The sequence below is a fragment of the Balaenoptera physalus genome (assembly GCF_965194825.1).
Source record: "Balaenoptera physalus genome assembly, chromosome: 11".
NCBI lineage: Eukaryota > Metazoa > Chordata > Mammalia > Artiodactyla > Balaenopteridae > Balaenoptera > Balaenoptera physalus.
Window position 1 is genome coordinate 58,161,710 of NC_138896.1, and position 27,284 is coordinate 58,188,993.

Sequence of the window (27,284 nt, forward strand, 5' to 3'; positions counted from 1 at the left end):
ACGTGGACAAACAGAGTCACAGAATGTAAATAGTACAAAAGCAGCCGTTAAGGTGTCTGGTCCACCAAGGATGGGCCCGTCTAGCAGGTTCTCTTACAAACAGTCATCGAGGCTCTGCTCTGAGACCCCGGTGCTAAGATCCCCCTTCCTGTGAGGTCCATTCTGTCTCTGTCCAGCTCTCTCCGTGACTCCCAAGAATCACGGTACTGCCTCTGGAAATACACCCAAAGACCGGTTTCTCTTCCAGGAATCAGCTGACAAGGAAACCATCAGCACTGAGTCCTTATCAGCTCTCTCTGAAGGCAGCTGCCCCACAAAGCAGGATCTAAAACATCAGAGGCCTGCCCAGAAATCTCTTATTGCCTCTTTCAAGCTGGCTCAGGAATTCCTACCATTCCCATTTGGGAATAGAGATTCTATATCTTACGAAACCAGAAAAAAGATAATTGTTCTCTCCCCTGTGTTAAGGTCTGGGTACCCGTCTTCAAAGGTAAATGTTTTTTAATTTTAATTTAATTTAATTTTATTTTTTGGCCGTGCCGTGCGGCTTGCGGGGATTTTACGTTCCCCAACCAGGGACTGAACGCGAGCCCTCGGCAGTGAAGGTGTAGAGTCCTAACCACTGGACCGTCAAGGAATTCCCAGTAAATGTTTTTTTTGAATGGGGAATACATAAAGCCTGTTCCATCCTTTACAAACTCCTCAACCAAGATGAACCAAGCAGGACTTGAATCCCAGATGGTTTGAACATATTTTATTGCTGTTCTTTTGTTACAGAAGTAATACACATCTATTATGGAATTTAGAAGACATAAATTTTTAAAAGGTTACCTGTTCTTTCCATCATCTAAATATTACCTCTGACCCTGAATGTTTCTACATGTTTATTGGTCCTTTGTGTTTCTGCTGGTACAAATTCTCTTTTCATGTCTTGTGCTCATTTTTCTGCTAGGATATTCAGTTTTCTCTCTACTAAGTTATAAGAACTCTTTTATATTAGGATATTCATCACTGATCTGTGCCATATTTTACACAATTTCCTGAAGTTTAACTGGCAATGGAGGTGAAGGATCTGGACCCTATGGGAATAGAGGAAGGTACAGCTCAGGAAATGTCCACAGAGGTGGATCCTGGGGAGCATGGGGGAATTAAAACCTGGGGGAAAGTAGGGAGAAAAGACGGCAAAAAGGAAAAACCAAGAACAAAGACTCAAGTCAGAGAAGGGCAACAAAAAGAGACCAAAGACTGTGCAAGACGGTTTCTTTCTTTTTTTTTTAATTAAAAAAAAAATTAATTTTATTTATTTATTTATTGGCTGTGTCGGGTCTTCGTTACTGCGCGCAGGCTTTCTCTCGTTGCAGAGAGCAGGGGCTACTCTTTGTCTCGGTGTACATGCTTCTCTTTGTGGTGGCTTCCCTTGTTGCGGAGCACAGGCTCTAGGTGCATGGGCTTCAGTAGTTGTGGCACATGGGCTCAGTAGTTGTGGCGCATGGGCTTAGTTGCTCTGCAGCATGTGGGATCTTCCCGGACCAGGGATTGAACACATGTCCCCTGCACTGGTGGGCGGATTCTTAACCACTGGGCCACCGCCACCGGGTAAGTCCCAAGACGGTTTCTAAATGGATAGCCTGTCCCAAAGGACTGGGTGGGGTTCCTTTTGATTCAGCTAAATGTGATCAACTTTCCAACTTCCTCATTACTGCATGGAGAGGAGCCAAGACCACAGGAATGGCTGCAGACATAGGGGAGAGAGGTATCCCTAAGACCCTGGGTAAAGCAGCGAAGTCTATTAAGTTCCTCTTCCAAACAGACACACTTAATGCTCTCTACATCCCCCTGACACTGTCAGAGGCTTCCTCCTTTATTTCAGACCCCTTAATGCTATCTCGGGAATGTCCCACCTGGAAGGCCTCCAAGCTTCCTGTAAACTCAATCCACACTGTCATGGAACCACTTGGTCCCTGTTTTAAAAAACAAAACGACAAGAACGTCTTGCTAAGTTTCAACTATCTTTAGACAATCCTGTCTACTGAACCCTGTCCTGGGCCCCTCCTGGATCTGTCTGAATCTAAGTTTCTCAGAATCACTGATGTGACACTTGGAAGGAAAGTGACTGTTTACAAAGGAGAGTTTACAGTCCTCCCTGTGTACCATGCAGAGACCAGAGCTCAGAAGGCTACCTTGTTTCTACTTGCTCCCTTCTTGCTCTGTATCTAGCCCTTCCAATTTCTGCTCTTGTAAGCAGATAAGGTAAAGGGTCCCCCGAGAAAGAGAACCAGGCATGTCTTTCTTGACATTGGAGAAGCCATTTTTGGCCTAAGCCATTTTATGATCTAAGCCTGGCCAATGCTTGCCCTTGAATGCATCTCAGTAGTAATGATCTGAAGGGAACAAAAGGACAAACTATTGTTACCAAGAAAGAAAAGTAACAACAGCAAAGATAATAAACCAGTTGTAAACTCCCAGTTCTGTTTCATAGTAAAGATTAGCGTGAAGCACTTTCTTGAGCTATTTTACAGAATTTAACCCTACCCCCCTCGGGGGGGGGGGTTCAACAACCATATCAACTGGAACCTAAGGGAAGATGATGTTGACTTTTCCTGACCACTGTGGCTTCAATCAGCTGAAGCTTGGACTCTGTCGACCTTTGCCCTGATTCTATGCTGACTCCTCACTCAGCTCAAGCCTCTTCATGAGTATGCATGTTCCCTTAGCTTAGAACTTCCCCAATTTCGCAGTTCGGGGAGACACTACTTTGGGAAAGATCCCCAGTGTTCTCCTTATTTGCTGCAAGTAGTAAATCCTTCCTTCTCTTGATCTCTGACTTGGTTGTGTCTTTTGGCTCGACATCCACCAAGAGGCAAACCCAGTTTTTGGGTAACACTCTGAAACTCAGACTGAATGGCATAGCTCTCCCTTTCCAGGCAAGCAAATACATTCAGCTTTCTCTTAGACTGGCAGTTAGTAATCTTCCTTTCTTACATTTAACATCCCATAGTTTAGTTAAGCTTAAGTGATTATCTGGTTAACGTAATTAATACCAAGGTATGAATGACAGGTAGGCTTTCATTTTCTCAGGAGTATTGGCATGTCAAAGGTTTTACCAACACATATTGATTTATCAATATATAATTGGTAGACCTGGCTTTATTTTTTGGGAGGGGCAGGAGAGGGGACAAGCAGGAAGGGAAACTCCATATCTGTAAAATGGGCAGAAAGGAGTAGAGTCCCTCCCCCACCCACTCTCCCCCTTTCCCTGCAAAATACAGGTGAATCCCCTGCCTGGCATCGCCACCCCCATCACGGCAGTCCTTATCTGACCATACATTGTGATCACATCTGCTACAAACCAAAGCAGAGATGGGGTTTTTCTCAATTTTGCCTTACCAGCATTACAAACACACACACACACACACACACACACACACACACACTGAGAGAGTCATTATAAATATTTGTTAAATGAACAAACAAACATGCTATAGTATGCATATGTTATGATCCTTGGCTCGCTAAAGTGAATCATTAATATCTTTATACGTGAAAGCGAGTTTGAAGTGTACGTGTGATCTCTCTCCCCCTCAACTTTAAGGATGAGGCATATGCCCTCCACCCTGCCAGGAAACTACAGAACTCTCCTCTTGAGAAATTAACCTGCTCTGGAGAAAAGTCATCAGGATAATGACATTTGCGAGTGCCTTACATAAAAGCCCTGCTGCCACCCACCCATCCGCCCCTCTGTTGACAAGCCCGCCCAAGCCACCTAGAGGTGCCTCACGCTTAACTATGAACAGCTCACAACACCAAACGTGTGGAAAAGCCTCTGCCATGACAGATAGCACACACAGGATAATGCAAACACAAAAGAAAACGAAGGGGAAAAAATCTATACTTAATATGTTCAAAGAGATAAAAAAGAATAATCAGAAAGAACTCTTGGAAACTGAAACCACCAACACAGCCTTTAAAAAAAAAAAAAAATAGAAGCACCAAAAGAGCTGAAAGATAAAATCCAGAAAGTGAGGGTAGGGGCAGGACTTCAGTGAAGGACACAAATGCTAAATGATGAAAGTTGCAGACAGAAACTACAGAGAAAACAGATAGGATCTAATTCCTCAAAAAATGAGACAAGAATTGAAAAACATAATAATTCCGACGGAAAGTGCATCACTGAATTTAGAAAGACCCGTGACAGGGCCAAAATCATGAAATTTCAGGACACTGGGGTTAAAAAGAGGATCCTAAAAGTTTCAGAGAAAGAAACACAGGTCGTATAGAAAGGAACAGTGTAGCAGGGAATAATCTAAGTGGCTTTAACACAGAGATACAGAAAATGGAGGAGTGTAATCAAAATGGAAATTTATTCCCAGCTCCAGCCATAGCTCAGAGGTAAAGCCCAGGGCTGGAAGGGCAGCTCAGGAATCTTCACAGTCCAGCTTCTAGTTCTGAGTTTAGGGGGTGAACCTAGGTACCCCCATCATGTCTGCATCCCTCCTCGGGGAAGAGGGAAAAGTGAAAGGACTTTGGACGCTGATTCCTTCCAGATTACAATCTGGAAGTGGAAAGCAGGATTTCAACTCAGTCTACTGGCCAGAGCTTAAGTCACCTGTCCAGAGAGCACTGCAAGGAAGGCTAGGAAATGTGATCTCCAGCGAAGCTAGAAGTCAGGCATTTTCTTACTAAAGGAAAAAGGAAGAATGGATCCTGGAGGACAAATAGAACTGAACTGTATTATTTCACACATCACTGGATACTAGTGGCCAATGAATAACGTCTCCGTAATTTGAGAGAAAATGATCTTTACCCAACGATGTCATACTAGTCCAATATCAAGGTGAGGTCAGAACAAAGCCATTAAAGACCTAGAAACAGAATTTTTAAGAAGTTCGTAATTGATATGCTCTACTTAACTAAGGAGTAATCCAAGAAGAAGAAGGACACGGGATCCAAGAAGCAGGCTAAGAGAGCAAATAGGTCAGGATGGCGTAAGAGACAGAAGACAGTGGGAAGGAAATCGCCAGGTAAAGATAGGATCAATAAAATAGTCAATACATTTGATCATTTGGGGAAAACTACTGATAGGAATATACTTAATCCAATGGAGCAAATGATAAAACTTTAAGGATTGGTAGAAAAAAAAATGTGAGCAAAAAACCAAGGCAATTATTAAGTCCAAGGGGGAGAAAGAATACACGAGAGGAAATCTTATTATAATACACTTCTCAGTGCTATAGCTAAATATGTTTACATGTCATAAAAAGGCAAACTAATTACTGAATTGACCCCAAACGGTGATGCAATTACAGAGCAGAGAGGATGTTGGGGAGGAAATAGGTGCATGTGGAGTGGTGGAGGTGGGGTGGGCGCCAGTGTTAATGAAGTAACTCCCATACTATTACAGGACATCTGAATTATACAAATCAAGAAGTAGCAGAAAACTTTATTCATAATAAGAGAAATGTAGTGTAAAAATAAAGTGAGAATATTTTCACCCATCAAACTGGTGAAATCCCACAAGTTTGGTAGTACACTCCCTCCCTTGGCAAGGCTCTGGGAAGAATGTAAACTGGCCTATTCTCTGTGGAGAGCAATTTGACCATACCTATCAAAATTACAAATGTGTGTACTCTCTGAACCAGCAATGCCGCTTATGGGAATTGATCCTAGACATATATTCACGTGTGTGCAAAATAACATCTGAATATTCACTGCAGCCTTTTTTGTAAAGGAAACATTGGGGAAAATGCAAATGTCCATCTCCTTTTAAAAAAATAAATAAAGATGCTCTATTTGCTCAAATAGAGCAAATAGGGCATGATTAAATATGTTCTTAGCTGAAAAAAAGCAAGGTGCAGAGCGGTGCGTCTATGAGGTGACCATCAATGTGGTCCACCAGCACATCCAGCTCTCTGAGTCCCGGGCACACGATACGTTTGCACTTCCCTGCCCCCTTTAAACAGTCAGGTCCACATGACATGGTTTGCTCAATGAATGGGAGCAGGAGTGACACATGTCACCTCTGGGAGGAAGCCTTTAGGGGCCTAAGAACAATTTGTTATATTCCCTGCCTCTTGCCATCACAAGCATGACACTCCAGATGGCAGAGATTCAGCTGGTTTGCAACCTTGTGTGAGGAAAACGTGAAACCACCAAGGGAGGACACAGAGCATGAATGAGAAAGAATCCGCTAAGGTGTCTGGATGGTTTGTTACTGCAACACATTCTACTTCACCCTGATTGATGAGGGGTACTATGCCACCTTTTGTGTGAAAAAAAGAAAAGTAAATATATAATGTTATTTTCTTGTATATAGGTACATATAGAAAACTAACAGTGGTGACCTGAGGAAAGTGGATTGGGTGGGAAGTAGACTAACGGGAAACAGAAGAAGGAGAGAGACTCTTTACTGTATTTCTTTTTACACGTCTTATTTTAGGACCACATGAACATATTACTTACCCCAAAACTTTACTTTAAAAAGAAATAGTAGCATAAGAACATTATTTAGAAATATGGAAGTAAATATCAGATGAAAGACCAAAAGTAGTTGAAAGTGGTTATTTCCAGGGAATGGAATCTTGGGAGGCGGATTGTCACTTTCCATTTAGTAGTATTTAGTACAATACGCAGTTTAAAACTATGTGTATGTATTACTTTGGTTTTTAAAAATTAAGAGGAAAAAACCCATGGAGAGTGACAGTGATATTATGAGGGCTAAGCTGTACCCAACTCTGTCTTGCATTGAGAAGTGACCTAAGAATGGAAAAATTTTAATTCCTCCAAATTGCCAATCTTTTACAAATTTAATCACATCTCTTATGCTGGCAGGTCATTTACAGAAAACTACAACCAATCTTGAATACAGCTGGGCATGAATGTAACACAGGCATGGTATCTGATTTCATGGTCTAGAAAAGAGGAAAACCAGAAAAGCAACAGGTATTTTGCTTTTGCCAAGAAATGCAACTTCTGCCTCAAAACACTCCCACCCACCCAGCGACCCAAGTCAGAAATCTGCAAGTCATCCTTAACTTCCTCCCCCCCTCACCCCTTCAAATGCAACCAGAGTGATCGTCTATAAGATAAATATGACCACATCACTTATCCGCCAAAATGCTTCAATATTCCCCCTCTGCCTTCAAAATAAAATCCAAACCCCTACAAGAGAACTCTCCATTACCTGGTCCCCGTCCACCTGTCTGCCTCATCTGTCTCTACCTCTTGCTCTATCCTCTAAGTGACTGAACTTTCAGTTCTCAAAGGAACCAAGAGCTAGGTTTCTTTTGGCTCCAAGCCTTCACATGTGCTGTTCTCTCTGCCTCAGTCTTCTCCCATTTAATTCCTACTCATCCTTCAGTTCAGACATCCTTCTTCCAGAAAGTCTTACCTGTTGCTCTGGGCACAGTGGGTACCACTCCCATCTGTTCCCAGAGTCCCCTGTTTCCTATCAGAGCAACGTCAGGCTGGACTCTATGGAAGATATTGTTTCTTTATCTGATCTCCTTTCCAGACTAACCTTTGCCTCTTTTCTTTAACATTGTATCCTCAGCTCCCAGCATATGGTAGGAGTTCAGTGTTGAATAAGCACACAAATAAGACTCAAATCTAGAACCAAGACCAGGTTAACATTTGATTTTTAATCAGATAGAAACTGAACAAGTATCTCTGACTCTCTCTGGTAGGGTACAGTGCTGAGTCTGATAATTTCATCTTTAAAACTCCCAAGTTCTCCAAGTCATCCAAGGTGGCTGGTACACCAGATGTAATCAATAATAATACCCAGTGCTTGGCTAAGAGCTGGCTCCTAAATAAAGGTAGGTTATAGGACTTCCCTGGTGATGCAGTGGTTTAGAATCCGCCTGCCAATGCAGGGGACATAGGTTTGATCCCTGGTCTGGGAGGATCCCATATGCCGCGGAGCAACTAAGCCCATGCGCCACAACTAGTGAACCTGTGCTCTAGAGCCCGCAAGCCACAACTACTGAGCCCATGTGCCGCAACTACTGAGCCCATGAGCCACACCTGCTAAAGCTCGCATGCCTAGAGCCCAAGCTCCGCAACGAGAAGCCACCTCAATGAGAAGCCTGCGCACTGCAACGAAGAGTAGCCCCCAATCGCCGCAACTAGAGAAAGCCCGCACGCAGCAACGAAGACCCAACACAGCCAAAAATAAAATAAAATAAATAAATTTATATAAGAAAAAAAAAGGTAGGTTATAGTAGTATGATCTTTAAAACAAGCAACAGGGGCTTCCCTGGTGGTGTAGTGGTTGAGAATCTGCCTGCCAATGCAGGGGACACGGGTTCGAGCCCTGGTCTGGGAAGATCCCACATGCCGCAGAGCAACTGGGCCCGTGAGCCACAATTACTGAGCCTGCGCGTCTGGAGCCTGTGCTCCGTAACAAGAGAGGCCGCGATAATGAGAGGCCCGCGCACCGCGATTAAGAGTGGCCCCCGCTTGCCGCAACTAGAGAAAGCCCTCGCACAGAAACGAAGACCCAACACAGCCATAAATAAATAAATAAATAAATAAATAAATAAACCCAAAGTTAAAAAAAAAAAAAAAAAAACAAGCAACAAATCCTTACACCACCCCAGTCTAAGGGGCTGGTGAAAAGGCACATTTGGTGGATACAACCTGGTGCACAACCCTTTTGATAATTTAATACTTTGGTATGAACAGATTATAATTGACACTGGCTACTGTTGTGTCTGGAACTCTATTTGGTTTTTTCAAGCAGCGAAATCTGTCTTTCATCTATTCTGTCTCTTTTCCCCAAGGAACTGAGATAAAAGCCCACATAAATTTCCAGAATGAGACACTGTTTTCTTTGGCCAAAAATCTGTACTTTCTAATTAGACTGTCAATAGCAATATTGAAGATGGGCAATTTCAGTTGAAGCCTGTCGTACCAAGAACAAGTGTTACCACTGGGGGCTGTACGGTGTGTAATTAGGAAGCAAAGCAGTGACGCATGTACTGGGGGACAGAGTAGATAAAATGTTTCTCGAGGGCGACCCAAGTTTACATCTTCCCTGGAATTAGAGGAATGAATTTAACCAATACCAGCCTGTGAAAACATTGTCAGTGCCACAGAAAAATAAGGAAAAGAAAGACTTTGTGGGGAGAGTTTTCTAAAGAGGTTAATTTATTCTTTACATCCTTCATTTTGCATTTTCATTATGTGCATAGTTTTTGGCATTGACTGGCATTTGCAATATGAAATAATGTTAAGTGGGGACGCAGGCAACAGAATAATGTGTCCATAAGAGAAACTGGTAATGATGTCTCCTCAAGGGAGGGAACTGGGGGCTGGAAAAGGGAGGGAGAGAGAATTTCACTGTATACCCTTCCCATTTTTCTGGATTTTGAATCCTGTGAATGCAGCAGTTATTCAATAAATTAATTAATTAATCAAATTAAAATAAATAAGATGAATCAAAATAAATAAAATAAATGAAATGCGAATAGTATATGGCAAATGGTTTATATCCTTACTTGGAAGAAGAAAAAATTGGTGATTCTCTGTCAGACTTCCAGACAAGTAAAAATGTGTTTAATCTATAAAATCCCAAGGCCTGGGAGCTATTTCAAAATATTTTTTCGAGAAGCCAATATTAACTAAATGCCTTCTCGAGCCAGCTAAAGAAGGCATGTGTGTCCCATCACGGGTAATGTCGATGTTGCCCAATTGATTAAGGTGGTGTCGGCCAGTCTTCTCTACTGTGAAGTTTTTTTATCCCCTGTAAGCAATTTGCGTGGAAACTTTGAGGCTCCGTAAATATCCTGTCCCTCATCAATCTTCCACCACTATTTTGGCACCCATTGACGACTGTGGAGCACTGTCCTTCCCTCTGTGTTTCCTAGTTGGCATGCTACTGTAAGCAGGAACCCTCCCTTCTGCTAGATTGTTTACGTATTTCTCATCACCATAGACCCATGAATTTTTAGTTCATTCAAAGGGTTTAAGCCCATTACTATCATTATTTGTTTATTTTTAGTTATTTATTATTTATTTACTTTATTATTTTTTTAAGTTGAAGTACTTTGATTTACAACATTGTGTTAGTTTCAGTTGTACAGAAAACTGATTCAGTTATACATGTATATGTATGTGCTTCTTCAGATTCTTTTCCATTAAAGGTTATTACAAGGTATTGAATATAGTTCCCTGTGCTATACAGTAAATCCTTGTTATTTATCATTATTTACTTTAATGCTTGTGTTGACACAGATTTGGCTACTGGGAAATCCTTTTTTTTTTTTTTTTTTCTTTTAAACTATGAACCACAAGGTCCTGGCCTGACTGCATCTCTGACTGCAATTCTCCCCTCTCTCGTATTTGTTCACTATTCACTATTCTACAGCTCTTTCTGTTCCTTAAACACGGAGGCTATTTCCTGCCTCAGGGCCTTTGCACTGGCTGCTCCCCTTCCCTGGAGTGCTGGCTCCTTTGATTCACTCAGGTGTCCCTGCTCAGAGTCCTTCTCTGATCATCTCATCTAATTTAAGGCTAATCCCTCTCTCCCTCTCCTACTTTCCCTCTCATTCTCTCTTCTGTGTTTTCAACCTCTTCCTCTCTACTGGTTCCTTCCTAGGAATATTCCAACATGTTCTAGCCTTTCCCGCATGATTTAAAGGAAAAAAAAAAAGCCCTACGAATTCTTCCCTTCCCCCTTCGGTTTTGCCGTCCCTCCCCACACGTCCCTAGCCCTCATCTTCTGCTGACAGCCAAACTTCTAGAAAGCAGCGTCTACACTCTCTCAAGCGCCATTTCTTTGCTTTCCATTTATGCCTCCACCCACCAAAAGCTCTGCCCAGAACTGAAACTGAAGTCTTCTCATGGGGCCCACCAACAGCCAGGGCCGTGGTTAGCCCATACCAGACCTTTCCAGTGTGGACTGGAAAAAGGTATCCCTTCCTCAAGACACTTGCTTCCCTCTGTCAGAAAATGGTCCTCTCAAGCACACCAATCCGCAATGTCCACAATGTGCATGGCGCCCACTGGCCTTGTGCAGTGTGCTACCTGCACGACCATACTTTGCTGGCAGCCTTCTTTCTGCTAGCTTGAAAGATGCACTCTGGTCTCATCTTGTCTGACCACTCTCAAACTCCCCTGTGACCACCCCTCCTTCTGGAAATGCGGTCTTCCTTTGCAACCATAACACCACACTCTGCATTCCTGCTGCTCCTTTCTTGTCCTCTCAGGGTCTTAAATGTTAAGTCCATTTCAGAGTCCTGTCCTGGTTTGTCTTCCTTTGATACTTGACCCATCTCTGTTAGTGATGTCAATCACTTTCACTCAACATTTATTGAGTGTCTACTCTGTGCCTGGCAGCGTCCTAGGCACTGACCCCTTGGGATTTCCAAGTACGTGCTGATGATCTGCAAATGTGTCTCTTACTGCCTCCCTGAAATCCGCACACGGAATCCAAATGGACTCCTCAGACTTAACTTCTCCAGAACTGAGCTCATCACCCTTCTCTCCAGATCAATTCCTCTTCCTGTTTTAGCAAATGATACTCATTCAGTTGCCCAAGCCTGAAAGCTGGAGTCATCCTAGACTCCTTCCTCTCTCTGCCCCCAAGAAAGTAGTAGGTCTTATTTTTCTACTTCCTAGATATGTCTCAGTTTCACCCACATCTCCCCATCGCCATCACCACCACACCAGCCTCCATCCTATCTAAGCCAGTATCATCTCTCGTGCAGAATAAACACTGCATCACAGATGTAGAAAACAAACTTATGGTTACCAAGGGGGGAAGAGGGGAGAGGGATAAATTGGGAGATTGGGATTGACATATATACACTACTATATATAAAACAGATAACTAGGGAATATCCTGGTGGTCCAGTGATTAGGACTCGGTGCTTTCACTGCTGAGGGCCCGGATTCAATCCCTGGTTGGGGAACTAAGACCCTGCATGCCCAAAGTGTGGCCAATAGATAAATAAATAAATAAATAAATAAATAAAATAGATAACTGATAATGACCTATTGTACAGCACTGGGAACTCTACTCAATACTCTGTAATGACCTATATGGGAAAAGAATCTAAAAAAGAGTGTATATATATGTATATGTATAACTGAATCACTTTCCTGCATACCTGAAACTAATACAACATTGTAAATCAACTATACTCCAATAAAAATTAATTAAAAAAAAAAAAGAATAAACACTGCAGCAGGCTCCCACCTGGCCTCTACCTCCTGGCCCTGACCATGTCAAGCTCCTCCTTTAAACCCTACAATGGCTTCTTCTGCCCTCAGGATTTAAGTTCTAATTCTTTGATATCATTTATAAGGCCAATCATGATCAGGCACTTCCTCTACCTCCCTATCTTCATTTCTCTCCATTTACCCTGCGCCTCATACTCTTTCCCTTATTCCTTTCTCCCTTCCATCCATACTGAGCTCCTTTTAGTTCCTGAACATGTCATCTGTCCGTAATCTCTGAATCTTAGTTGATACTGTTCCCTCTGCCTGGAAGAGCTCCTTTGTGTGCCCACCCGCCGCCAGCCCCTCACTTTGCCAACAGCACCTTTTTTTTCAGGCTTCAACAAAGATCTTACTTTATTTAAGAAGCCTTCTGTGAGCCCCCAAATCTGGGACAGAGACTTTTTTTTCTGGGCTGCCATAGTAAATTACACTGTAGGGTAATTACCTGTCAACTGGCCCTGTATCTCCCTCTAAATGTAAGTATCTAAGAGGGGAGGGACCTTGCCTCTCGTTTCATACTTCATCCCTGGGACCTAGCACCGTGACTGGCACACAGCAGGTGCTCAGTAAATACACACTGAATGAATGAGTAGTCAGATGAGTGTAAGATACAGAATCCCCAATTCCTGGCTCTGACTCCCCATGGGAACTTTGGGAAGTCTTTTTTAGTCTTGCTGTATCTCAGTGTCCTCACTTATAATATGAAAATACACTACAGATTGTGGCAGTTTTAAAACCTGGCCCCCAACTTCTTTGACATTGTCTTACTGAGAGGTGAGGCCTATGTCCCCTCCCCTAGAATTTGGCCTCTGTGATTTCTTGACCAAAAGATCACATGACAGAAGTGATGCTGTGATTAATTTAGGGGTTCAAGTCTTAAGAAACCGGCAACTTTCGTTTCCTTTCCCTTGAGATGTTTGCTGGTAGGACGCAGGCACGAGGAGAAGCAGCTTTGGGGGAGGCCCACCCACGTGGAGAACACTCAGGCTTGCAGCCCACCAGCCAGCAGTGGGCACCGACTTGCCAGCATGCAAATGAGCCAGCTTGGAAGTGGATCCTCCAGCCCCCTTTGACCGTGCACCCCATGTGGAGAGAGCCTTCCCCTCTGATTCTGGAGCTAAAGAAATGAAATGTGGCTGCTTGGAGATCTAACTTTGGGATGCTTTGTTAAGCAACAAGAAATAACCAGGCGGATGTTGAGCCCTGCAAGTGGAGTGTTGCTGCCACCTGACATGCAGCATTGGCTTTGGGACCGGGTAGCAGGCAGGAGTCGAAAGGCCCTGGGAGGGTGTTAGGGACACGGTAGGACGCTGGTGGTGAGGGCTTAAGAGAACGGAGGAAAATGTTAGCTGGAGCCAAGAGAGGAAAGGAGACTCCAGTTATATAGGAAAGTTTGGAATAGTGTTGCCGTGCCTCTTGTAATGCAGAAAATCAGAAGTGTGCTGCATGAACTCAATGCCCTGGCTAAGGAGATTGCTAGGCTGAGTTTCTAAAGGGCTGCCTGGCTTCTCCCAGCTGCCTGGTGAGTTTTTACCAAGATACACGCATACCCCAGTTATGTTGTCAGGTGCTGTCTCCACACACCGAATTGTAGACACCCTGGGACTTCTCCGGGTCCCTCAAGAGTTCACATGTCCCATGAGACGGGCTAACCTGTCGTCCTCCAGGTTGTTTAACCCTCTTCTGGGTGGCCCACAGAAGGCCAACCTCGGCAGCCCTGCCATCTTAGCTCACCAGGAGGGGGACTGGCAGAGGACCAGCCATCTCAGCACTGGATTGTCTCACTTCTCTGTCCTGGAGCTTCTCCCCTCTCCCACGACCTTCATTAAATCAATACACAAAAATGTTTATAGTATATGTAAAAATGTAAAGCATAACCAACCTTCCTCTCCACTAGAACCACAATCCTGTATTTTGTGTTTCCCTCCCTTCTTTTCCCTTACAGTTGTACTATGTATGTATATATCCCTGTTGATACATGTAATTTTGCATGATCTTTGTAGCCAGTCTAGAAAATAAATGACTACTCACTATGTCATCCTGGCACAATGTGTCATGCATCTCCGGTGATCGATAAACCCTGTATGATCCTGTGCAGGATGGGTCCACAGAGCATTCAGGCAGTTCATTTTCATGCGGGTGCAGTTGCAGCATTGGGGAATGGGAGCGTCCATATGAGGAATAAATCTTTTAGGCAAAGGCTAAAAATGAGCCGATCAGTTGGTGTGAATCTTGGCAAAGTATGCTGACTCCTCAAGTACATGAGTTCATTACTTAATTAGACAAACCTGTTTGGTAACACAAATGGCAAGGGAAAAAAAATGAATAAAGCTTGGATAGTCCATCTTTCACATCATTCCCGCTTTGGTATCTTTCCTGGCAAATAACTGAGAGCTAACCACCAGTGAGGAGTGGAGGGCACGCTCTGTCTCACTCATTCTAAGTAGTTCCTTGCCTAAGTATCATAAGTAACAGAGATAAATTTTTCATACAATGTAGAAGTGAAAACAAAAATAACAGTTAATCCTCTGGGCATCAAACTAGTATTTTTCTAGGTAGTAGAGTATTTGTTTCCTCAGCCGGTCTCCACTGATATTTTGGTTCTCTGGTTCTCAATCTTGAGTCCTCTTGCAATCACCCCTTGAACTTTAAAAAATCTGAAAGTTTTGTATCCCATTCCGGGAGATTCTGATGCAATTGGTCTGGGGTGCTGACTGGGCGTGGGGATTTTGAAAAGCTCCGGAGACTCAGAGCTGCAGCGGAGTTTCAGAAACCCTAGTTCACACCGCTTTGTCCTCCTCCTCAGGGTCCAGCGCGGCGCCTGGTGGAAAGTGATGCTCAGAATGGATACACAACGTCCTGTTTCTCAGGAAGGAGGGAAGCGTGGTCACAGAACCGCAAACCCTCCTGGTGTCCTGGGGTGAAGACCATGAGGAGGCCAGTCCTGCCAAGCCAGTGGGTGACGGCGACGCCGCCCGCGTCCAGGTCTCCCCCTCCCTAGAGCTCAGGTACTGTCCGGCCAAGTCCCGAAGGCCTCAGAAGATACACGGCCACCGCAAAGTTCGGCGGTGCCAGGTGGTTTCTTGTTTCCACAAAGGAGGCGGAAGCTGAAGAGGATGGGGTGGCCACTTCGAGCTCTGGACCAAGCCTGGTTGACTTTAGAGTCAATCCAGGATCCTCTCTCGGCTCCAAATTGCAGCCCCGGCAGCTCTTCCCGAGAGGGTCGGAGTGGGGGGCACCCGGGCCAGCCGGGTCAGGACTGCTCCGCGGGGAGGCTGGTGCAGCCCCCGGCGCCCGGAGCGCGAGTCAGGGCGCAGCCGCCCGGGGAGGCAAGGGGCGCGGCGGGAGCGTCGATCCAGGGGGCGCGGACTACAAGTCCCGACAGGCCTCGGGCAGGGCTGGGCGGTGCCGGAGCGGGGCCGGGAGGCCAGCCGGGCCCGGGCGTGCGCGGTGGTTCTCGGGAGTGGCGGGGCGGGTCCTCCCGGCTGTCAGCTGTGGCCCTGGGCGCTCGGGCGGGGGTGGTAGCGGCCATTGGCCGAGAGGCGGGAGGGGCGGGGCTGCCGCGAGCCGTAGCGGGTTCAGGCCGAGCGGGAGGAGGCGGAGCGGGCGGAGGCGGGCGGCCGGCCGGGGAGGCGCGCGCCGGTCTGCAGCGTTCCGGCCTGGCCATGGCAGCGGCGCCCCTGAAAGTGTGCATCGTGGGCTCGGGGAACTGGTGAGCGGCGGCGGGCCGGCGGCGCGGGCTCCGCCTGCGGGAAGCCCCTCTGCCGGACGTCCGAGCGCGCGCGTCCCGGCCGCGGCGTGGGCACCGGGCACCATGCGTGGGGAGGCGGGGCGGGCGGCCTCGCGGCCGGGCTGGGCACCGCGCGCCCGGGGAGGCCGCGCCGAGGCACTGGGCGAGGAGGCCCTGGGCCCATGTGCTCGCGGGGGCGACGCGGAGAGAGGGGACGGCGCACCGGCGGGCACCTGTCTGCGCTCGCGGCACTGCGCGGCGGGCGCACGGAGGCCACCTGCTCGCCACGCCCGGGGGCTTTGCGCAACATCCTCAGGGCGTTCTTCATTTCTCCTGGGCACATCGCCTGGGCCGAGGAGTTGGAGGAGGCTCGAACGTTCTTGCTGGGGTTTCCGAATCGAGGAAACCGAAGCAGAGGGGACTGAAGGGCGCCTGCTATCCAGGTCGAGGGCGGGGCCGGCTCTGCCCTTCCAGGTGCGGGTCCCGCTCCGGTTTCTGCGAAGTCTAGTATCTTAATATTAAGTATCGGGAAGAAAATCCACGTTCCTACAGGCCGGTCTCCCCAGTAGCTCAGGGACTTTGGGAATTCTCCCTTGGGGGGATGTTTGCGCAGCTCTGCTTCTCCGATAGGCTTTATTTGACTTCAGCGTTTATAAAGCACTTTGTGCCAGGCGTTCTTGTAAGCACTTTAAATGTCAGCTCTTTTAGTTACCTTTCTGAAACTTACACAGTGGGATTATTTGGTGTGTTTGGGTTACTGTAGAGGAAAGTGGGCTGGGGGAGAGGAGGCAGAATATGGTATAGCATCTGATATTTTCAGTCTTTTTTCCATAGCTGCGCGCTATTTTTCTCACATCCGAGGGACTAGTATAGAATAGTTCAGAGTGATGTCCTTAAAGTCCTTCTGTTTTTTTGTGGCCGGACACTTATCACGGTTCAGGCTTCTAGGAGTCCTGCAGCAATTGGTACTAGTTACTTGGTCTCCGTCTTTAACACTTGGTCCAGAAAGTACTTCTTGCAGGAAACCTTATCTGATTCTCCACTTTTCCATCCCAGCAAGGTGAGGGGCCTCTCCCTGTGCCTCTGTTGCTGACATCTGTCATTGCAAGATGATGATTTATTTGATTATCTGTTTCCACTCCTCCCCTCCCAGCTCTTGAGAACAGCATATACCTTAGGGCCGGGCATATGCTAAGTAAATACTAAATGAATGTCTAAAAACTAACTTTTTAATGTAAAAATGTAATTGTATATGATTTGGCAATAATTCACATTGTTTAAAAGGTACCAAAAACCCCACAGAAAAAACAGTGAAACATCTCCCATCCACACTTGTCTCCCAAGGTATCTCCTGGAAGAAAACCAGTGTTATCAGTTTCTTCTGTTCTTTACAGAAGAATTCTATCAAATGCAAGCGAATGTTTACATATATTTTTTTATCTCTCTGCCCTACAAATACTAGGATATTACGCACTTTTCTGTAAACTTCTTTTTTCAACCAACAACAGAATGTTCTGTCCCACATGTAATGGAGTTGGTACCTGCCCACTGCAGAGCTTCGTATGGACTTTCAGCTGGACCTTGCCAGTTCTGATCCCAAGGTCACTTGAGTGAAATGTCAGCTGCCTTGTGGGCTGTGAGACTGAAAAAGCGCCCATTCAGCGCGTGTTCTTTAACATTAGTTTCCTCTTCTGTAAGAGGCCACAGAACCACAGACGGCAGCACCTTTTCCTCCTTTGCCAGGTGCAGGGGAAGTGGCATGGCTGGGCTACGCCAGATTTGGGCCTGAAACAAGAGTTGTGAAGTGACCCTCCTGTGGCCCTGCCCCCCGTCCCCCCTCCCCCCGCTGGCCCCATGCCCCCGGCTTCCCGCAGCCTCTCTCTGATGTACTTGACTGTTTTTCTTGGCTCACTCCAGCCCAAGGAAATGGAGTAGAACTTGGCTAGTGACACTGGAGCAGAGCAATTGAGAAATGTGCTGATGGTCTGGTCTGGCTGCTGGTTCCCTTAATGATGGGATCAGACTGGAACAGTCGTTGGCTTCCTTGTTGCTGCCCTGGGTGCAGAGCCATGCCAGTCCTAGAGAGAGGCTCACGACCTCCCCAGAGAGATTCAGGAACTTAGGGACAGTAAAGGACACAGAGAGGCTGCCCAGGGGCCCACTGAGTGTTCAGCTCTGGTCAAAGACATTTGACTGTCTGCTCCACGCAGATATGGTGGTTTTTCCAGGGATAGGGACACAAGTGGACACCATCCCTTCCTTCAGGTCACAGATAGATAAGGATTTGGAAGATAAATTCAAAAGAAGTACAAAGTAGAATGAAATATCTGTCACAAGATTAGATGTTTTAGATTTTTGTTATCGTTCTGAATTTTTTTTTTTTTTTCTCATGTGGCATGCGAGATCTTAGTTCCCCAATCAGGGATCGAACCCGTGCCCCCTGCAGCGGAAGCACGGAATCTTAACCACTGGACCGCCAAGGAAGTCCCAAGAGTAGACGTTCTAAATAGTGTTTTTAGTAATGTTTCTTAAAATGTGGTGCAAAGACAACTTGCATCAGAATTAGCACGGAAGCTAGACTTGCTGAATCATATTCCCTGAGGGTGGAACAGATTTTTCCCTAAGGGATTTTAGCCTTCTGCTGATTTTAAAACAGGTTACCAAAAGACGGACCCTTCCAGATGCTCAGGAATAGGAAATTGCTTAAGCAGTGTTTACATTTGGGACTTTAAAAAAAAAAGTATATATTTATTTATTTATTTATTTGCTGTGTTGGGTCTTTGTTGCTGCGCGCGGGCTTTCTTTGGTTGCAGAGAGCGGGGGCTACTCTTTGTTGTGGTGCATGGGCTTCTCGCGGTGGCTTCTCTCGTTGTGGAGCACGGGTTCTAGGCACGCGGGCTTCAGTAGTTGTGGCTTGCGGGCTCTAGAGCGCAGGCTCAGTAGTTGTGGCGCACAGGCTTAGTTGCTCCGTGGCATGTGGGATCATCCCGAACCAGGGATCGTACCCGTGTCCCCTGCATTGGCAGGCGGATTCTTAGCCACTGCGCCACCAGGGAAGTCCCTACATTTGGGACTTTGAAGCAGCTCAGAATGCTTATGGAAATAATGATGTTACATCTATAGCTAAAAGGTGGCTCTAAAGCTCACATTGGTTCGTCCCCCAATGTAAATAATCATCAATTGCTATGCAGATACCTGAAGACTGACGGGCCTGTCCTGCCCTTCCTCACCTCTTTTCTTCTAGACGGTGAGAGAGAGGAGGCCAAGGGGGCCTCTTGCATCCAGCTGAGCCCTGTTGTGCTTCCCCCTGTGGGGATGCAGGGAGGTGCTTCCTAACCGGCATGGCTTTTCTTGGTCCTGGTGACTCACAATAGCAACAGAAAGGAAAAAACAAAAGCTTCTTAGGTTCCTCCAAAGATGAAACAAAGTTCCTTCACCAGAACCTTGGGAAGGGCACCCAGACACAGTGCAAGATGCAGTTCTAGAACTAAAACCTCAGGGTTGTATTTGCAGTCTAAGTCCAGAAACACCCCACACCTCCTTGGGAGGCTGGGTCAGGCAGCGGTGGAAGGAGGCAGTCGGGATTCTCACCCCCCAGGTTTCTGGCCCCATCAAGCTCTAGGTCCTTGAGCAAACTGCTTCTCTCCAAGAATCATTGCTCCTGACATGGGTACCTACTGTCTAGGATCATGGTGAGGATGCAATGAGATGATCTGAGAGAGTGCAAAGTGACTAGCACTCAGTAGTTGTCAGCTAATGAAAAAATGCTGTCTGTGTTAGTTCCATCATCCTTGACCAGAGCCATCACAAAACGGACCTTTTCAAGGTCAGTGGTTAATAAGGTGGAATTGAAACCCAGATCCTTCTAACTCCAATGTCCATGTTTCTATAAATGCTTAGCGTTTTCAGTGAGAAGTGTACTTTTACCAATGCCAATCACAAAATGCTAAGGAATAGAGGCAGAGAAAGGGAGAAGATAAAAGAGCGGGAGGTGTTTCCGAGAGTTATCTTTGGCCCTTGTTTTCACCACAGCTTGACTTCTGGGACTGAAGGTCAGGGAGAGCTTTGGCCTACTTTGCATTGATGACTGAAGCTGGACGTGTGGCTGACCCTTTTTGTCCTGTTGGAAGCATCTGAATGCAGCCTGGCAGCTCTTCATCCCCCAGTGTCATCGTTTTTGACTGTGCTGCTCAGTGTCTGTGATGATGCTTGCTGTATCCCCACGTGGAGGGCTCAAAACAGTTTAGGCATCTGCGTGTTAGCTCCTCTGAGGTCAAAACGACCCCTTCCTGGTCCACAGGCGGCACTGACACACCTCTACTGTGGAAGCTGGAGGGAGAGGTAGTGGTGGTTCGGGCTGACCTGGGAGGAGACCCATGTCCCTCAGGAGCCAGGCTGAGGACACCTGCCAGGCCGATCCGCACACCTGTTTCTGTTGTTGTGCAGTGTATGTACATCACAGCTATATTGGGGATGAGTCTGATTTTCCTATCTTAGCCCTCTTTCACCTCTTTCATCATTCTTCACTTCCTCCCCTCCCTTAAGGGGGATAATCATAACAGTTACCACTTAGGGTCATTTTCTGTGTCTGGGATGTGCGTTATTTCATTTAAATCTCATAACAAATCTATGCGGTACTACTATTATTCCTATTTTAGATGACAAAACTGAGATTAGAAAACTTTTCAAGGTCAGTGGTTACTAAGGTGGAGTTGAAACCCAGATCTTTCTAACTCCAATGTCCGTGTTTCTATAAATTCTTATCATTTTTAATGAGAAGCATACTTTTACCTGAGAACAAATCCCATCGTCACAAAAATATTGAGTAGCTTACCCTCCCAAAAAAGTCTAGTATAACAATATTCCACTTAAGAAAAATCAAATTGAAATGAGGTCTTAAAAATCATCCTGGAGAGACTTCCCTTGCAGTCCAGTGGGTAGGACTCTGCGCTTTCACTGCTTGCGGCACGGGTTCAATCCCTGGTTGGGGAACTGAGATCCTGCATGCCTTGCAGTGCGGCCAAAAAAAAAAAAAAAAAAATCATCCCGTTCAGTTTCCCTCCAAAGGAGGCATCCCATTTCTTGTAGACATGACATGAGCATAGTTTACTGTTTTTAAGGCACCTGATCTTAAAATTAATCTAGTAAATTAGGTATTAGAAAAGTCTTATGTTTGAGAGGAGAATCTGTCACCTCCAGCTTCTACCCAGTAGTCTGTGAGCAGTGCTGAGGCGAGCCTACTCTTTTTTTTTTTTTCCGGTTGCGTTGGGTCTTTGTTGCTGTGCGGGGACTTTCTCCAGTTGCGGCAAGTGGGGACCACTCTTTGCTGCAGTGGCGGGCCTCTCATTGCGGTGGCTTCTCTTGTTGTGGAGCACGGGCTCCAGGCACGTGGGCTTCAGTAGCTGTGGCATGCAGGCTCAGTAGTTGTGGCACATGGGCTCAGTCCCTCCGTGGCATGTGGGATCTTCCCGGACCAGGGCTCGAACCCGTGTCCCCTGCGTTGGCAGGTGGATTCTTAACCACTGCACCACCAGAGAAGTCCGAGCCCACTCTTTTCTAAAACATGTCCCATTGGATAGAAGAGTCACATGTCCCCTAAATCTTCCATGTGGCAGGCCAAGTAGTATCTCCAAGCCTCTCAGTCCTTGCTGGTGGGAAGTTGTGTTTGGGGTCGTCAACCATCTAGGTCTTTCTTCTTCCCCTCATCCCTACCTCCCAGGCTTGATGACATCAGGAACTAAGACAGAAGTCCCCCTGCTCCTTTAGGTTATCCTAGTGGCACTTTGCCATCATTCTACTTTGGGGCTCAGTTCCTTTCACAGTTGGGTGCTAGGAACTTCATTGATTATCTGTTGCTGCCCCACTATCTCCCCTGAAACTTAATGGCTTCAAACAGCAATGATTGATTAGCTCGTTATTCTGGGGGTCAGCAGTTGGGCCTAAGCGAGGAGGGTCTTCTGCTGGTCTCACCTGGGCTCACTCATAAGGCAGCAGTCAGGTGTTTAGTGGGCTGGGGCTCTTGGTCCTCGATGCCCCCTTTCACAGTCGGTGGGCTTTGGCCAGGCTAATGGGGGCGACCGGCCACGTGTCTATCTTTCTGCAGCAGGCGAGCTTGGGCTTCTCCATGTCGTGGCTGGATTCCAACTTCAAGTTCATATAAATTCCTCACATAAGTGGAATCACACAGTAATTGTCCTTTTTGTAACTGGCTTATTTCACTTAGTATAATGTCCTCAAGGTTCACTTCTTTTGTAGCATGTGCCAAAATTTCCTTCCTTTTTAAGGCTGAATGATAGTCCACGGTATGAATTTACCAGCTTTTGTTTATCTGTTCAACCCATCAGTGGACACTTGGGTTGCTTCCACCTTTTGGCCGTTGTGAATAATTCTGCTATGAACATTGGTGTACAAATATCTCTTTAAGATTCTGCTTTCAAATCTTTTGGGTATATGCCCAGAAGGGGAATTGCTGGATCATATGGCAATTCTATTTTTAGGTTTTTGAGGAACCACTGTATTGTTTTCCATAGCAGTTACACCATTTTATATTCCCACCAGCAGAGCACAAGGGTTCCAATTTCTTCACATTCTAACACTTGTTTTTGTTTTGTTTTGTTTTAATATAGTAGCCACACTAACAGGTGTGAGGTGGTATGTATTTTGTTAATTGCATGTGATGCATATGATCATATGGCATATACAATTTTGCATCCTGTTTTTTGTTAAATGTAACGTTCTATTTGAGGCTTTTCCTCTGCAGTTTGGATTTTGATAGACAGAAAGGCTTTTTTCATCTGCTTCTCCCCCTCCTTTTTTTCTCTATGTGAAGTTGTTCACATTGATCTTTTTTCCTCTGTCGTTGCTATCTTTGATTTTGAACTTAGAAAGCTTCCCTATCCAGAGATCAAATAAACATTCACCAAGTTGAATCTATTTTTAAAATACTTTATTTTTCACATTTGCATCTAATACCCTGGCATTTGATTGTACTTTAAAAGCCCTTTAACTGCAAAGAATTACACAAAGTGTTAACAGTGGTTCTCCCTGGGTGGTAAGATTATAATTTTTTTTTTGTCTTTCATGTATTGCTTTTATGAATAAGAAAGTAGATGTTATTTAAACCAAAACTGATCACCCTCTTCCCTTGGATCCACACGTAGGATCAGCTCTGGGCATGGGATGGGGAGAATGTAGCTGAACCCTTGTTTGTTCTCCCTAGAGAGTTTCCTCCTTGGTAAAAGAAGGACGGTCTGTGGGGTCTTTTCTGTGCCAGTAAGCTTCTGCACCCCGTGCAGTTCTGGGAATTGTCAACCTGACTTGATAGGCATCCTGTTCCTTGGCTGATTAAAATGTCACATCTTTTTAGAGAGGAAGAGGTGAGTGAATGCCAAGGGGTTGGGGGGAAGGGGGGTGTTGCCAGTGGAGGTTAGGACCTCCAGCAGGTGGGTGTCTGTCCAGCTGGGACCCAGGGAGGGAGAGCAGAGTGGTGAAGACATGGCCTGGGCTGTGGATCTCTCCTCCTTCACTGACCCACCAGTGTGATCCCTGGAGTTCAGTGTCTTCACTTGAAAAATGGGGATCGTGATAGGCCCTGTCTCAGAGGGTTGCTAAGGCTTGAAACAGATAATGTGGGTAAGGTATTGAAAACAGTACTCTGGTGGTAATCAGATTGCAATACATAAATGTATCAGACAAAGGGGTTATACCCCTTCAGTTTATACAGTGTTATTTGTCAATTACGTGTCAATCAAAAAACAAAAAGCAAACAAACAGTGCCTGACACCTGGTAGTCAGCAAACCCCTACCCTCTGCCTCTTGCCCCATCCTTGCCTCTTCCCCTTCCCTCTCCCCGTCCCCTTCCCTCTGCTCCTTTCTCAGCCTCCTCTCCCTCTCTCCCCCTCCTGCTCATCACCTCTCCCCTCGCCCTTCCTCCACCTCCCACCAGGTGTGGACTTTGGGTAAAAGCAGAGGACAGTCTCCCTGCCCCTCCTGTTCCTGCACCTTTGCTCCACGGGCCCTTCCCTCTGGCTCGAATTCTCCCCCACCCCAACCTTAGACTTACCAGCTTTATCCCCTGTGTCCTCTGTGCCCGGCACAGTGTCTGCATGGCATAGGTGCTTAATGTGTATTCTCAACAAATGATTCTACTCTACCCCTCAGCAAACAGGAATTAGTAGAAAGTGTGGGCTTTGGAAACAGATCTGGGTCAGAACTGCTGGCTCTAGATGGACAGCGTGACCGGGTAACTTATTCATTCTCTCTGAGCCTCTACTTCTTCATCTGTAAAGTGGGGATAACGTGGCTGCTGGAAAGATGAAATGAGCTCTTGTGTCAAATACCCAGTGTGTACCCAGCTGGCACCGGGTCGTGATTTCCCACCCCAAGTCCCTTTTAAATTTTGTTGGCATAATATTGCTGAGGTTGCAAACTAGTCTGTATTTTGAGGCCCAAGACTTGTTGATAAGATAATTCATGATTCCATGGGAAATGTGATATTATACCCTGGAGTAAAGACCCAGGACTGGCCGTCAGCCGTCCTGAGTCCCCCTCCCAGTTCTGCCACTACCTGGTTGAGTAACCCAAGGTCAGAGTGACCGAGCCTCCTGTGTCGTGTCTTAATCTGCCAGGTGGAGGTTTAGATGGAATTAAACCTCCTTTAAACTGCCCTGCTTGCTTTTGTTCTGCTTATTCACTTAGACTTTCTTTAAAAGTTGACTTTAAAAGAAAACTTTGTATCACCACTCCAAAGACCGCAAGTAGAAGGTAACAGCAGCCACCAGTAGAATGGAAACAAAACAGTATTATAAAATCCTTGCCAGATACTGGTCCCTGCCAAGGCTCTGAGTGGAGGCCGCCTCATACTTTGGGAAGAAGGGAAATTCACACAGGCTGGGGAGCTGGGAAACACCCCAACACTCACATGAGACATTCGGCGCTCTCTCAGGGAGGCCAGGAGAGTTGAAAAGGGCACACATGTGTCGTTGTCACTTGATGCTGTGTGTGTGTGTGGGCAGCGTTCAGCCATTGGGGCTACCTCTGGCCCCCACTCCTCACTTTGGGAAAAACTGGACTCATCGCAGACCTGGCCTTTAGTAGATGGACGAGCTGGCAGGTGGAGCAATGGCTGCTGTGCCCTTGACCCAGCCGTGTTAATGGTCTGTGCCTGACCGGGCTGGGCCAGTTACAGGACAGCCCCTGAAACAAGGAGACGCCGCCACCGTGGCCATGGGACCCCAGCCCCGACCGTGGCTGAGCCACACACAAACCGCCTCCATGGACTGGACTGGACGCAGTATTTTTATTTTATTTTAGGCTCAGTTCTGATATATCTGTGCATGTTTTTAGACTGGTCCTCTGTCGGCCAGGCATCTTTTTAGGACAGGGTTTTCACTTATATGTGGACTTTATATAGTTGCCTTCAAAACACACGGGTTCTTCCAAAACACTCCCTTTGCTATTTGATCCTGTTCCTTACACATATGTGACAAACACATTTAGTACCATTTCAAAGCCACAAAGGAGTTTTGGGTATGGATTATACTTAAAAACAAAAACAACTTTATTCAGGTGTAATTGAAACACAGGAAACTCAGACATCCTTAATATTTGATGGGTTTGGAGATCGGAATACACCCATGAAACCATCACCACAAGCAAGGTAATAAATATCCATCACCTCCAAGAGTTTCCTCCTGCCCCCATCTCCCCATTTTTGGTGGTAAGAATATTCAGTACTATGTTAGCTATGGGCTTGTCGTATAGAATATATAGCCTTTATTATGTTGAGGTGAATTATATACTTTTGAGGTTTTATAAACAACACAGAAAAGGTGGACAGCAAAGAAAATACTTGGTTCAAATGGAGATGGTATTGAAAGAGATTAAAACAGAACAAATTAAAGTGTTTTCATTTCTGATCTCCAAAAAAAAATATTATTGTATAAGTTATACAGAAAGAACAAGACTAGGCCTTATAGGCATTAGAATCTTTTTGTTCATCTCCCTGGATTCATTCTTTTTTTTTTTTTTTTTTTAAATTTATTTATTTATTTTTGGCTGCGTTGGGTCTTGCTGCACGCGGGCTTTCTCTAGTTGCGGTGAGCAGGGGCTACTCTTCGTTGTGGTGCACGGGCTTCTCATTGTGGTGGCTTCTCTTGTTGCAGAACACGGGCTCTAGGTGTGCGGGCTTCAGTAGTTGTGGTGCATGGGCTTAGTTGCTCCGCGGCATGTGGGATCTTCCCGGACCAGGGCTCAAACCCGTATCCCCTGCATTGGCAGGCGGATTCTTAATCACTGCACCACCAGAGAAGTCCCTCCGTGGATTCATTCTTGAATTGAATTTCATGCTTCTTCCTCGCGTCCATCTCCTCCCTTCCCTCCCCTCCCCTCCCCCATCCATGAGTGGCAGATCCAATAGCTTGGCCCAGAATTACCTGGAGTTACCTCTGGTTGCCTCAGCGTTGCTGAGTCTGATGCATCCCTTAGCTATCACTGCAAAACAGCCCACCCTCTGCCAACTCGGTGCTGAAAATAACAAGCACACGTTGTTGCTTGTGCATCTCTGGATCAGCTGGTTAGTTCTTGGCTTGGCCCGGCTCCCTCACGTGTCTGTGATTAGCTGAGTGTTGGCTGGAAGCTCTGCTTTGCCTGCTTTTCCCATCCCTGGTGTATGAAGCCCTTTTTGCTTCTCTGCAGAGGTATGGTTTTCCTCAGCACCGTTCCCGTGTCTTCTCCCTGGACCCCAGCCAGGTCTGTCCGCTGTGGGTCCCTCAGCTGAACGCTGGGCAGGCGAGCCTTCCCATGGATTACCTGGATCGCATCTGAGTCCTTTGTGTTAAAAGTCCCTCGCAGTTTACCCTTCTAATCACGTGTTCCTCATTCCCCTTCACCTCTTATCACACACAGGATTGTGAATTCCTTTTACCGTGTTCATCTCCTTAAGTGGGTGGGAAGCTTTTGAGAGCTGTGCCTTTTATATCACCGGCATCTAGCCCAAGGCATTATGTGCAGTAGGTGCTCAGGATATTTTTGATAACTGAGATAAATGCATGAATGAATGACTGAATGAAGTCCTTGATGAAACCTGGGAGGAGGTAGAGTGAGGTCCTGCTGACCTCCCATGAGTAAAAAATGCAACTGGAGTTTCCCTTATTTTTGTTCTGTCCTTCTAAGCCCCATTTGAACTCCAAAGGACAAGGTATGGTGGGCTTAGTTCTTTTTTTTTTTTTTAATAAATTTATTTATTTTTTTTTTATTTTTGGCTGCATTGGGTCTTCGTTGCCGCGCGCAGGCTTTCTCTAGTTGCGGTGAGCGGGGGCTACTCTTTGTTGCG

General features: G+C 46.1%; 2 protein-coding genes across 5 annotated transcripts in view; one reads left to right on the forward strand and one right to left on the reverse strand.

Moving 5' to 3' along the window:
* OSBPL10 (oxysterol binding protein like 10) overlaps positions 1-15,321 on the reverse strand; it is a 381,826-nt gene extending 366,505 nt beyond the window's left edge. The window contains exon 1 of the mRNA XM_082411849.1: positions 14,254-15,321. The gene's annotated coding sequence lies outside the window, so the exon portion shown is untranslated. The remainder of the gene's footprint in view (positions 1-14,253) is intronic.
* Positions 15,322-15,769: 448 nt separating this feature from the next.
* The window catches only part of GPD1L (glycerol-3-phosphate dehydrogenase 1 like), a 114,648-nt gene continuing 103,133 nt past the window's right edge, over positions 15,770-27,284 (forward strand). For 3 of the 4 annotated variants that reach the window (XM_082411861.1, XM_082411862.1, XM_082411863.1), the window contains exon 1: positions 15,771-15,934. In XM_082411861.1, the coding sequence (XP_082267987.1) occupies positions 15,888-15,934 (47 nt within the window). In that variant the 5' untranslated portion in view covers positions 15,771-15,887. Of the gene's footprint in view, positions 15,935-27,284 lie in introns of all 4 variants that reach the window. The other variant, XM_082411860.1, reaches the window with a different exon arrangement.